The 12,458-nt window shown below is 40.2% G+C and overlaps 2 protein-coding genes across 7 annotated transcripts in view; both read right to left on the bottom strand.

Moving 5' to 3' along the window:
• The window catches only part of fam131ab (family with sequence similarity 131 member Ab), a 19,887-nt gene extending 12,655 nt beyond the window's left edge, over positions 1–7,232 (bottom strand). For 4 of the 6 annotated variants that reach the window (XM_057350828.1, XM_057350829.1, XM_057350830.1 and 1 more), the window contains exon 1: positions 7,056–7,232. Coding sequence is in view for 1 of the 6 variants with exons in the window: in XM_057350825.1 (XP_057206808.1) it covers positions 2,531–2,561 (31 nt within the window). In the remaining 5 variants the exon portion in view is untranslated. Of the gene's footprint in view, positions 1–2,530; positions 2,890–7,055 lie in introns of those variants that run through there. The other 2 variants (XM_057350825.1, XM_057350831.1) reach the window with 2 other exon arrangements.
• A 3,950-nt stretch (positions 7,233–11,182) lies between these two features.
• The window catches only part of alp3 (alkaline phosphatase 3), a 6,756-nt gene continuing 5,480 nt past the window's right edge, over positions 11,183–12,458 (bottom strand). Inside the window, exons 8-11 of the mRNA XM_057351327.1 lie at positions 12,230–12,364; positions 11,970–12,161; positions 11,781–11,897; positions 11,183–11,712 (exon numbers count right to left, since the gene is read on the bottom strand). Of these exons, the coding sequence (XP_057207310.1) occupies positions 11,420–11,712; positions 11,781–11,897; positions 11,970–12,161; positions 12,230–12,364 (737 nt within the window). The 3' untranslated portion in view covers positions 11,183–11,419. The remainder of the gene's footprint in view (positions 11,713–11,780; positions 11,898–11,969; positions 12,162–12,229; positions 12,365–12,458) is intronic.

The following is a 12,458-nucleotide window of genomic DNA, read 5'->3' as shown; positions in this document are numbered from 1 at the left end:
TGCGTGCGTGCATGCGTGTGTGTGTGCGTGCATGTGTGTGTGTGTGTGCATGCGTGCGTGCATGCGTGTGTGTGTGCGTGCGTGTGTGTGTGTGTGCGTGCATGTGTGTGTGTGTGTGTAAGGTGAAAAGAGAAAGGTGTAAGGTTCCAGTCCTGTGTGGTGTGACTCTCTTGAACCCAACACTTCTGTTAACCTCCTCCATTTACACCTGAGGTTCACATCACCTGTGCTTCTGTTTCACCAGCTCTAATGAATGTGAGTTTGCTACAAATACCATATTTAAACTAGTTACACATTTATGGATTTACTCAAATAAAACTATAGTTAAACTGTGATTCATTTATTCTTTAAGAATAATATAATTTCACGATCTTTTCTTTGACTATGGCTTCAGCACACGGTTACGAGAGAATCATTAAAAATTCGAAATTGTCAATTTAAAACCATTTACTACTGAAAGCCAAATTTTTTTACTTAAATATTTAAAAGAAAAAAAGAAAAGTCAAATGTCCGATCTACAACCTACTTTTGTGCTCAAAAGAAAGTGTGAAAAAGGCTTTTATTTTCTTTATATTACACATAACTTGGAGTGAAATGTGACTTGAACTGTTTTCATGAGATTGAATTCTTATTACTCTCATTTGAGCTGTGTCTGTCTGTAATTCTCTCTCCCTCAAGATACATTCTGAATCGACCGGACTAACACACCTGTTGCGGAAAATAAGGAAAGCGGTTTTATCCGCAATAAATAACAGCGGCAGAACTCTCAGCATGACGCTCGCTGACTCGCCTCGCTGACTCGACGCTTAGTTCAAGTCAACGGACCCACAAACAAACCGATAAGAACCCGAGAAGCAGACACCGAAGAGAAAAATAAAGCGGCATTAAACCCTCGAGACACGGTGTGCTGTATGAAGAACATATTCTCCTCTCTACCGTATCAAATCCATCTGCCGTCCGCTCTTCAGAACACTCCGGGTCACCGGCGGACCGGGCCATCTGGGGCCGGCGTGTGTCTGACCTCGCTCAATCTCTATACCAGCCTGTGCCCTCTGAGTGCTGTTTGACAGTGAAGAGCGCTGGAGGTTGTATCCCGATAACTGTACGCAAACAAATCTCCTGCCCTCCGCTTCTGCAGGAACACAGAATGACTTATAAATCATCAGGTTCTCTGACGCAATCCCCTCACAACACCGCTCTGACCAGTTTCACTCGCCACCGTGAGAAGGGAGTAATGACAAAGCCAAATGCTCAGATGTTGCTCAAATGAGTTCTCAGTTGTGTCTCGGATGTTTGGGTGAAATAAAAAGAGAATGAAATGAGAGTGTAAATGTTGAGACACATGAAGAGTCTGGAGGTGTAAATGAATGTAGATTGTACAGACGAGACGAATCTGAGCTCAGTTTGACACATCCTTGACATCTCTTCTCAAACTCTCATGACATTTGTCTGATTTCTGAGCCTCCGGAGAAATATCTGAGACGTTTCCATTTGCTCTCCATTTAATCTCACTGATGTCTAGATGAAATAACCGAGACATTAAAGAGATCTCGTCTGTGATTTTCTTTCGGGGTTAAGTGAACACGAGAAACGTGTCGACAGACAAAAGTACATCTCTCCTGTCACAGTGACGACACCAAACCTTAACCGCCCGTTTACCTGCAATTACCAGGACAAGCGTGCAGGCCGGGGGTAATGATGCGCGTCGCCTCTCAATGCCTCAGTATCCTGATATGCCATTAATAATTACAGCACAAACGATTTGTGAGGTGAAAATAAATCTGAGGCGGATTGTTTGGAACTCTAGGAGCGGAACGCCATTGTGGAGTTTTCCGTACTCAAATTTTGAACGCACGGGATGGGACGACTGGAGATTGATCATCATGAACGGATAACTTCCTAATGTGTGATGAGTCACAAAAGCATCGTACGGCTCAGACAGAACATGCATGACGACACAACAGTAATCAGAGTTTAGTATTTGTAGTAAATGATAACGAGATTAATCCGTTTGCTAAAATAAAACCATGGTGGATTTTCATAAGGAAAACTACAAAAAAAACTCAAGCGGACTGTGAGACACAAACACACACACACGCAGCCTCAAAATGAGCACAGAGATGAAGACGCAGCGCGTTCCAGATGCGCATTCCCAGCACACTGTTTACACGCGGCATGACTCACGTACTCTGCACAAAAGCGCCTCTACTGTAACCGGATCCATGCGAGAGAGAAGAAATGATCGACAGCGGGACAAACCAGCACTGATGCAGTTTATAATGCAGCTGCATGCGCAAGAGCATCCACGTTCAGTGTTTCTTCAGCGAGGAAACCTTCAGTAATCTGACGTGATCCTTCAGACACACAATGCAGCCCAACATCCATGCAAGCACTCGGACACAAGCCTGCAGCTTCTGATGTAAATCTGAAGCGTGTGTGCTGCGGTGCACAGGCTCAGGTTACACATAAATGCACTCTGACGGGATCTGCTCTCGACCTGTTTTTCATGCTCAGAGGAGAAGATTCTCACCTATTGGCGTTCTGGAGGCGACACAGCCCATGGTCCAAGTTAAAACGTGGCAAAATATAAACCATGGACTAATTTAAGCCGCACATACGCAATGACGGAAGCTCCCGCTCTCTCTCTCTCACCCACTCTCTCTCGCTCTCTCCTGTCTGTCTCTCTCTCCTGCAGTTTCCTCAAACATCCCACACGTACTTGTTTCATAACTCAAGTTGCTGCGCTGCTGGGGCTGCCAGGAAAACCCCACTGTTCTGACGAACACAAGCTAAGCTAAAGACTAAGACTAAACACATGAAGACTTAACCCTTAAACAAGTGTAGACTAAACCTCTGTTCTCATAAACACCTCGACACTAAACCTCTGTTCTCATAAACACCTCAAGACTCAACCTCTGTTCTCTTACACACATGAAGACTAAACCTCTGTTCTCTTACACACATGAAGACTAAACCTCTGTTCTCATAAACACCTCAAGACTAAACCTCTGTTCTCATAAACACCTCAAGACTAAACCTCTATTCTCATAAACACCTCAAGTCTGAATCTCTGTTCTCTTAAACACCTCAAGACTAAACCTCTGTTCTTATAAACACCTCAAGACTAAACCTCTGTTCTCTTGCACATGTGAAGATTAAACCTCCTGTTTGTTTTTATCCCCCTGAAAGACTAAACCTCTGTTCTCATAAACACCTCAAGACTAAACCTCTGTTCTCATAAACACCTCAAGACTAAACCTCTATTCTCATAAACACCTCAAGTCTGAATCTCTGTTCTCTTAAACACCTCAAGACTATAACTCTATACAAGTCTAGACTAAACCTCTGTCTGTTCTCATTGCACATGTCGACGATTAAAACCTCCTGTTTGTATATCCCCCTCGAAGACTCAACCTCTGTTCTCTTACACACATCAGAAGACTAAACCTCTGTTCCTCTTACACACATGAAGACTAAACCTCTGTTCTCATAAACACCTGAAGACTAAACCTCTGTTCTCTTAAACACCTCAAGACTAAACCTCTGTTCTCTTAAACACCTGAAGACTAAACCTCTGTTCTCTTAAACACCTCAAGACTAAACCTCTGTTCTCATAAACACCTGAAGACTAACCTCTTTCTCTAAACACCTCAGACTTAAACCTCTTTCTCATAAAACACTGAAGACTAAACCTCTGTCTCTTAAACACCTCGATAAACCTTGTTCTCCACACAGAGACTAAACCTCTGTCCATAAAACACCTGAAGACAACCTCTTCTCTAAACACCTCAAGACAAACCTCTGTTCTCTTACACACATGAAGACTAAACCTCTGTTCTCATAAACACCTCAAGACTAAACCTCTGTTCTCATAAACACCTCAAGACTAAACCTCTATTCTCATAAACACCTCAAGTCTGAATCTCTGTTCTCTTAAACACCTCAAGACTAAACCTCTGTTCTTATAAACACCTCAAGACTAAACCTCTGTTCTCTGGAAACACCTCAAAATGAAACCTCTGTTTGTTTACCACCCCCTCAAGGACTAAAACCTCTGTTCTATAAACACCTCAAGCACTAAACCTCTAGTTCTCATAAACACCTCAAGTCTGCAATCTCTGTTCTCTCTAACACGAGACATGAAGACTAAACCTCTGTTCTCTTGACATCACATAATCTCTTTTTGTAATCCCTCAAGACTAAACCTCTATTCTCATAAACACCTAAGACTAACCTCTGTTCTCTTAAACACCTCAAGACTAAACCTCTGTTCTTATAAACACCTGAAGACTAAACCTCTGTTCTCTTGAACATGTCTAGCATTCAAGAGCCCTCTGTTTGTTACACCCTAAAGCTAAACCTCTGTTCTCTTACACACATGAAGACTAAACCTCTGTTCTCATAAACACCTCAAGACTAAACCTCTGTTCTCTTAAACACCTCAAGACAACCTACTAACAATCTAATCTCTGTTCTCTTAAACACCTAAGACTAAACCTCTGTTCTTATAAACACCTCAAGACTAAACCTCTGTTCTCTTGCACATGTGAAGATTAAACCTCTGTTTGATTCTACCCATGGAAGACTAAACCTCTGTTCTCATAAACACCTCAAGACTAAACCTCTGTTCTCATAAACACCTCAAGACTAAACCTCTATTCTCATAAACACCTCAAGTCTGAATCTCTGTTCTCTTAAACACCTCAAGACTAAACCTCTGTTCTTATACAACACACTGAAGACTAAACCTCTGGTCCTCATTGACACCTGTGAAGGATTAAACCTCTTGTTCTGATTATCCCCCTGAAGACTAAAACCTCTATTCTCATAAACACCTCAAGTCTGAATCTCTGTTCTCTTAAACACCTCAAGACTAAACCTCTGTTCTTATAAACACCTCAAGACTAAACCTCTGTTCTCTTGCACATGTGAAGATTAAACCTCTGTTTGTTTAACCCCATCAAGACTAAACCATGAGTTCCTATAAACACTAGACTAAACCTCTGTTCTCATAAACACCTCAAGACTAAACCTCTGTTCTTAACTCAAGTCGAACCTTCTCTAAACACCTCAAGACTAACCTCTGTTCTCTTAAACACTGCAAGACTAAACCTCTGTTCTCTTACACATGAAGACTTAACAACCTCTGTTCTATTCACACCTCTCGAAGACTAAACCTCTGGTTCTATAAACACCTCAAAGACTAAACCTCTATTCTCATAAACACCTCAAGTCTGAATCTCTGTTCTCTTAAACACCTAAGACTAAACCTCTGTTCTTATAAACACCTCAAGACTAAACCTCTGTTCTCTTGCACATGTGAAGATAAACCTCTGTTTGTATCCCCTAACTAAACCTCTGTTCTCTACACACATGAAGACTAACCTCTTTCTTACACCATGAGACTAAACTCTTTCTCTAAACATGAGACTAAATCTCGTCTCTAAACACGAAGACTAAACCTCTGCCTTAAACACTAAGACTAAACCCTTTCCTAAACACCTGAAGACTAAACTTGTATCTTAACCCTGCAAGACTAAACCTCTGTTCTCTAAACACCTGAACACTAAATCTCTGTTCTCTTACACACATGAAGACTAAACCTCTGTTCTCATAAACACCTCAAGACTAAACCTCTGTTCTCATAAACACCTCAAGACTAAACCTCTATTCTCATAAACACCTCAAGTCTGAATCTCTGTTCTCTTAAACACCTCAAGACTAAACCTCTGTTCTTATAAACACCTCAAGACTAAACCTCTGTTCTCTTGCACATGTGAAGATTAAACCTCTGTTCTCTTACACACATGAAGACTAAACCTCTGTTCTCATAAACACCTCAAGACTAAACCTCTGTTCTCATAAACACCTCAAGACTAAACCTCTATTCTCATAAACACCTCAAGTCTGAATCTCTGTTCTCTTAAACACCTCAAGACTAAACCTCTGTTCTTATAAACACCTCAAGACTAAACCTCTGTTCTCTTGCACATGTGAAGATTAAACCTCTGTTTGTTTATCCCCCTGAAGACTAAACCTCTGTTCTCTACACAACATGAAGACTAAACCTCTGTTCTCATAAACACCTCAAGACGAAACCTCCTTTCTCTTACACACATGAAGACTAAAAATCTGTTCTCATCAAAACACCCATCAAACGGGAGCGGGACACTAAAAACCTCTATTCTTCCATTTAACATCTCAAGACGAAACCTCTCTCTACACACAAATGAAGCTAAAACCCATTCTCATAAACACTCAAACTAAACCTCTACTCATAAACATCTCACAGACGAAACCACAATCTCAGCACACAATGAAAGACTAAACCTCTGTCTCCTAACACCTCAAACTAAACCTCTGTTCTCAAAACACCTCAGACTAAACCTCTATTCTCAAAATAAAACATCTCAAGACCGAAACCTCTGTTCTCTTACACACATGAAGACTAAACCTCTGTTCTCATAAACACCTCAAGACTAAACCTCTGTTCTCATAAACACCTCAAGACTAAACCTCTATTCTCATAAACACCTCAAGTCTGAATCTCTGTTCTCTTAAACACCTCAAGACTAAACCTCTGTTCTTATAAACACCTCAAGACTAAACCTCTGTTCTCTTGCACATGTGAAGATTAAACCTCTGTTTGTTTATCCCCCTGAAGACTAAACCTCTGTTCATTTAAACGTGGACAAAACTGCTCTTCTTCCAAACACATACAGACTGATCTGTTATTTTCCTATACAGAAATATTAATCATGGTTTTACAAATAAACCCCCAAAACAAACCATGATTGCTAAACTATGATTGTCCTGCAGTAAGCATATTTTAATCATGGTATTTATAGTAAAACTGTGGTTATGCAACTGGTTACTGCACTTTTTCTAGAACAAAACCATGTGAAATTTTCATTAGGATATATCAAGTTCTCCAGAAGTGGCTCAAAACACACGCAGACTGAAGAAATATTTTGCATCATATTCACGAGTGTTCAGTCGATGTTGAATATACGTTTGTTTTATATATGCTGAATATGTATTTCAGTGAATCTCACCTCGGGATAGTCGCGAGGGTTTCAGCACCACGGCAGTTGGACAGCTCTCTCTCTCCTCCGCTCGTGCATCGGTGTCGCTCGCGGCTCGGTTCGTTCACAGCCTCGTTCAGTCCAAACACACACACACAGAGTCAGCAAACAGCAGTGCTCTTCCGCGTGTCAGACCTGAGATATACAAGCGCAAACAGCGTTTATAAAGCAACCACGGAGACACCCCCACACAGTGAGCTGCGCAGCGACCTCTGATTGGACAGATCCTGTGCTGACCCCGCCCACAAGACGATGTGTGTGTATGTGTGAAAAGAGAAAATTTGTGAAAAACTGGCATAAATTAAAGTCAACTAAACGTAGCAACATACATTAATACGGTAATAAATTGTAGTATACTGTATTATTTTTAAGCAATTACTGCACTTTGTTAATGTGTACTATATACATCGATATTAACTGCAGTTTATTAAAGTTCAAAACCACAATAGTATCTAGATATTTTTATTACAGTTTACCACACATTTTTTATGTAGGTTTTTAAATTCAGTCGACATAAATTATGCAACATAGAAACATTGATAAACATTACATACACGTGTGAGGTTGATGAAAATTCACATTCTTTTTTCTTTGAGAGAGAGAGAGAGAGAGAGAGAGAGAGAGAGAGAGAGAGAGAGAGAGAGAGAGAGAGAGAGAGAGAGAGAGAGAGAGAGAGAGAGAGAGAGAGAGAGAGAGAGAGAGAGAGAGAGAGAGAGAGAGAGAATTTAGCTACTAAAAAGTGAGCAAATTAACCTTAATCCATCACACACAGGCGCGCGCACACGCACACAGTCCGGTGCATCTTCATGTTGAATGTCAGCTCTTTCTCTGGTCTCTGGGGCGATCACAGATGCACGGTTTGTTTACATTCAGATAACACTCAAAAGAAATAAACCTCATCTCTCCATGAAAACATGATGCGCAAGACTGCACATTTCGCTCTTAATCATGATGATGAAATACACGTCATCATTAAGATCACATCGAACTGGTTTAGATGAGCAGAAGAAACACTATGACCATGAACACATTCCATAGAAAGAACAGCGCGTGCAGTAGAAAAACAACATCAACCTTCAGCCTACAGTCAAACAGACCGATGAGATATGCAGAGAAAAGGGCGAAACATTTTTACATATTAGAATGCTGACACAGACAAAAAATCTGTCTCTACAGGCAGATCTCAACTTTTCCAGTGTACTCGAGGCATTGATAGCTATTAACTGCTCATTATAAACTGTTTATATGATTAACTGCATAAAATCTAGATATTCGACATATATTTTGTCACTTCGGATAAAAGCATCTGCTAAATGAATAAGTATAAATGTAAGATAATGATACACATTGACTTTTTACAAACCACGTGAAACTTTAAAGCATGAAAAATCACAAACAGGTTTAACGTGAAAACGGGCCTTTTCTTTCAGCTGTTATTTTGTTTGTTTGTGCATTTATTCTTATTTTTAAATGAGCTAATAGAAGTTTATTTTTATCTGTTGGGAAACTTCTTTCAGTTTCCATTAAAAACAATGGAGTGAAAACGGGTGTGAATGACAGATAATTATTTACAAGGTGTTACAGGACACAAGGAGAGTTTTTAAGGACGCTTAACGTAATAAATGAGGTCGTCGGGAGTGGAGAAGAAATCTAGAAACAAACCGATACAGATATCTGAGAGCTGAGGATCTGAGACCAAGGGAAAGTTTACAGGATGAGATCACATCTGCATGTCCCCTCCATAGAATCGGAGAATATTTACCAGGTTACCACATGAGACTCAATGATCCCACACGAGTGTAACACAAGTATTTCACAGTGTGCAGGACAAACTCTAGCCTGCAGAAAGCCACAGCTGAAATGAAAGCGTCGACAGAAAACCAACTTATGCTCAACTTTTTAACGATTAGAAGCTTTTCTATTCCCTTTGAAGCATCTTCTCTCTCTCTCTCAAGAGTCTCTCAGCGCGTGTTGATTCTGAAGCGTTACAGCGCCACCTACAGACCTGATGACAGAGTGAGGAACTGACACCTCAAGCTGATATTTCAGAGTATAAATTCAAGTATAAGATTGTCAGAATCAGCACTGTTGGTTTAGCATCACTGAATTGTTTACAGTTACAATATTGCACGTTAATATTAACACAATATCAATATTTTTTCATATATTGTGACATCTGTAATCTGTAGTTTGACTAAAGCTGTATATTTCTGTTCACCTGTCGACAGGTGCAATGAATGCATATAAAACTCACTTGACCAAGAACACGCGTGCGCGCGCACGCACTACACTATCACTTCATGCAATTACATTTAAGACTTACAGTCTGCTAAAAATAAGCAGTCTTTGGTTGTGATGTATTATTTATGAACGCGCACGCGTGTGTGTTTTCATGTTTGTGTATCCCGGTGGGGACCTACCCCTGAACACACACACCTACTCATGGGGACTCGTGTCACTGTGGGGACCAAAATTGAGGTGCGCATGAGCAAAAAAGCTTATAAATCGTACAGAACAATATTTTTGAAAATCTAAAAATGCAAAAAGTATTCTATGATCTTTAGGTTAAGGGGATATAGCTTGTACAGTATAAAAATCATTACGCATATGAACTGTCCTCACGGAGATAATAAACCAGACAACCTCTGAACATTTTAAAGTCGGCATGAAACGGAAGTAGCGATTGTCTTTTTTTCCGTGTCGTGACGTATACCCGAGTGAAACGACTTCTGAAATGAGGGAAAAATAAGATGTTGTCTCCAGTCCTGCTGTTATCTCATTTTGGAGTGGAAGGGTGAATGGTTTGTTGTGGAAGAAAATTTGGAAACTTCCTCATAAATACTTATCTTGTAAACAGGTTTAATTGTGACATCGATATATATTATGTACATTTTGTTGTTTACATGAAGAAACTAGTTTTCATTTATTTTGGAGTTGTCCTTATTCAGCTAGATTTTGGTCAGACTTCTGCTCTTTCATTCGAGAATTTATCTTCAGCTTTCAACTGTGTTTTGAAAATGTCCTATTTGTTTTTTTCTCTTATGATATGTCTTTGCACAAGGAGTATTATTTAATTAATATTAGGAATGTAACAATTCCCTCAGCTCACGATGCGATTCGATTCACGATTCTGATCTCACGATGCGGTTTAATCGCGATTTTTTACAGAATGAGTTGAGGAAATTTTAAAATGAACAACTGCCCTTTTATTATTTCTCTAATGCTGCACAATTCTTTGTAAAATAAAAATATATTTTATGTCAAATAACAAAACTAAATTGCAGTTTTAAAACAAATTCCAAATCAAATAAAAATGCATAATACAAAAGTCTCTTTAAAATAAACAAACTAAGACTGTCTGTGCTTTTCCTAACTTATCAGCATATCCACGTTTAGTACATTTGCAGAAACACAGCGGCCCCTGCGGTTCAAAACATGTACTGCGATCTGTATAACGTCTCGACCACTATTGGAATCGTCACACATTATAATCGATTTTTAACCGGCTCACGGTGAATCGTTGCATCCCTAATTAATATGTTACTTTTTCTAGCCAAATTTAGTATCTATAAATGTACATTTTGAGAAGACAAACCATTATTTCTACAACACCCAAATTCAATACAATATTTCACAAATAAGAAAGCTGTGAAAAGTATTTACAAACATTTCAATGTTTTTATTTATCCTTTTTTATTTATTTCTTCCTTTTTCTTCTTTTGATACTGCTTTGTGATAATGTGTTATTTGATATGTTTTATGTATTTGCATAATGTACCCCCTTGACTGTAACATTTATATATTTTTTAAAAATTTAATGAGGAAAAAATTTAGGGCGGGACTTGATTTCATCCACCGACAACTGATTGGATTGGCAGTTTATAATCTGTCAGTCATTGCAGCCCCGCCTCGTGCCATCCCTCATGACCAGAAGTGAAGAGAGGTCATTTCAAGAGGTGGAGGACTAGGATAACATCTTTGATTAAAGATTACAAGTGCAAATGATTAAAAAAAAAAAAAGTAATAAGTATTTAATAAATAAATACTTCACCACTATGTAAAACAGTTAGAATGATCATTTTTTATTTCATGCCAACTTTAAATGTATAACTTTTTTAAACAGACATTTTCTTAAACCGAGTTGTGTACCTGCTCAACTGTTGATGAACAGGTAAATAAACAGACCTTTTTTACTTGAAATATTATTACTTTTTGAAATTGAGGCTTTACAAAAGCACATACATGAGCTTAAATCGAATAGACCACAAGTCATTCTGATTTTACCTTTTTTTATTTATTGCTGGCAAATCAGATCAGGTCTCTCTCTCTTTATCTCAGTGCATCAGAACGGGCGTCATCACACTCAATGTTAGTGACATCACAGTCCAGAGGGGCGTGTCAGAGGCGGAGTTTCCAGGGTCGTTATGTGTGGGCTGGACTGCAGCACAGTGTTGTTGATTGGCACCGACGCAGGCGGCGTAGGCCATGGCGTGTGCGATGTAACTCTGCTCATAAACACCCTGGAAGAGATGAGCCATGGGACCACGAGCCAACAGAGCCACGTCTTCACCTCCGTGAGTCTCTGAGTCGAGCGGCGCGGCTGACTGCTGAACATAATCTTTACTCGCTGAACAAAACACAAACACATTTACACACAGTCTTATCAGTTTGTGTTTGTGACAGAATGCGTCTTACTGGTGTCCACTTTGCGGATGTCTGGACGCTTGTTGTTTACGATCTTGTGTCCCGGGCCGTTTCCGTACATCAGTGTGGTGTAGGGTAAGAAATCCAGAGCGAAGATGGGAGATTTACCTGAGAAACACACGGCTCAGAGTTTAGTATACCATCACACGTACGCATGCAGAACACAAGAAAGAAAGTCACCCAGAATGCTGTTCCCCCGGAATGGATAGCCGTTAAAGGTAAAGGCGTGGGAGTGGTCGGCCGTGACGATCGTCAAAGTCTCGTTCTCATTGGTCAGCTCGAGCGCCCGGGCAACAGCGTCGTCAAGAGCGACCGCCTCATGCAGCGCCATCGATGCTCGACTGTCATGATGCGCCTGATCAATACGTCCACCTGTGAACGGATTTGAATGGATTCATGGATCATGTGATGGACTGATGTTTGTTTGTTTGTTTGTTTACCCTCCACCAGCAGGAAGAATCCGTTGGGATTTTTCTTCAGGATCCGAATGGCTTTCTCTGTGGTCTCAGCGATGGAGGGATCCATGCGAGTGTCTCTCTCTACATCAAACCTCAGATCGCCCGGCTCAAAGAGAGCTAGAGAGGGAGAGAGAGGGAGAGAGAGAGAGAGGGAGAGAGAGGGAGAGAGAGGGAGAGAGAGGGAGAGAGAGAGAGAGAGAGAGAGAGAGAG

This window comes from Triplophysa rosa, linkage group LG14 (genome assembly GCF_024868665.1).
Source record: "Triplophysa rosa linkage group LG14, Trosa_1v2, whole genome shotgun sequence".
Classification (NCBI taxonomy): domain Eukaryota; kingdom Metazoa; phylum Chordata; class Actinopteri; order Cypriniformes; family Nemacheilidae; genus Triplophysa; species Triplophysa rosa.
This window is presented reverse-complemented; position numbering and strand designations above follow the sequence as displayed.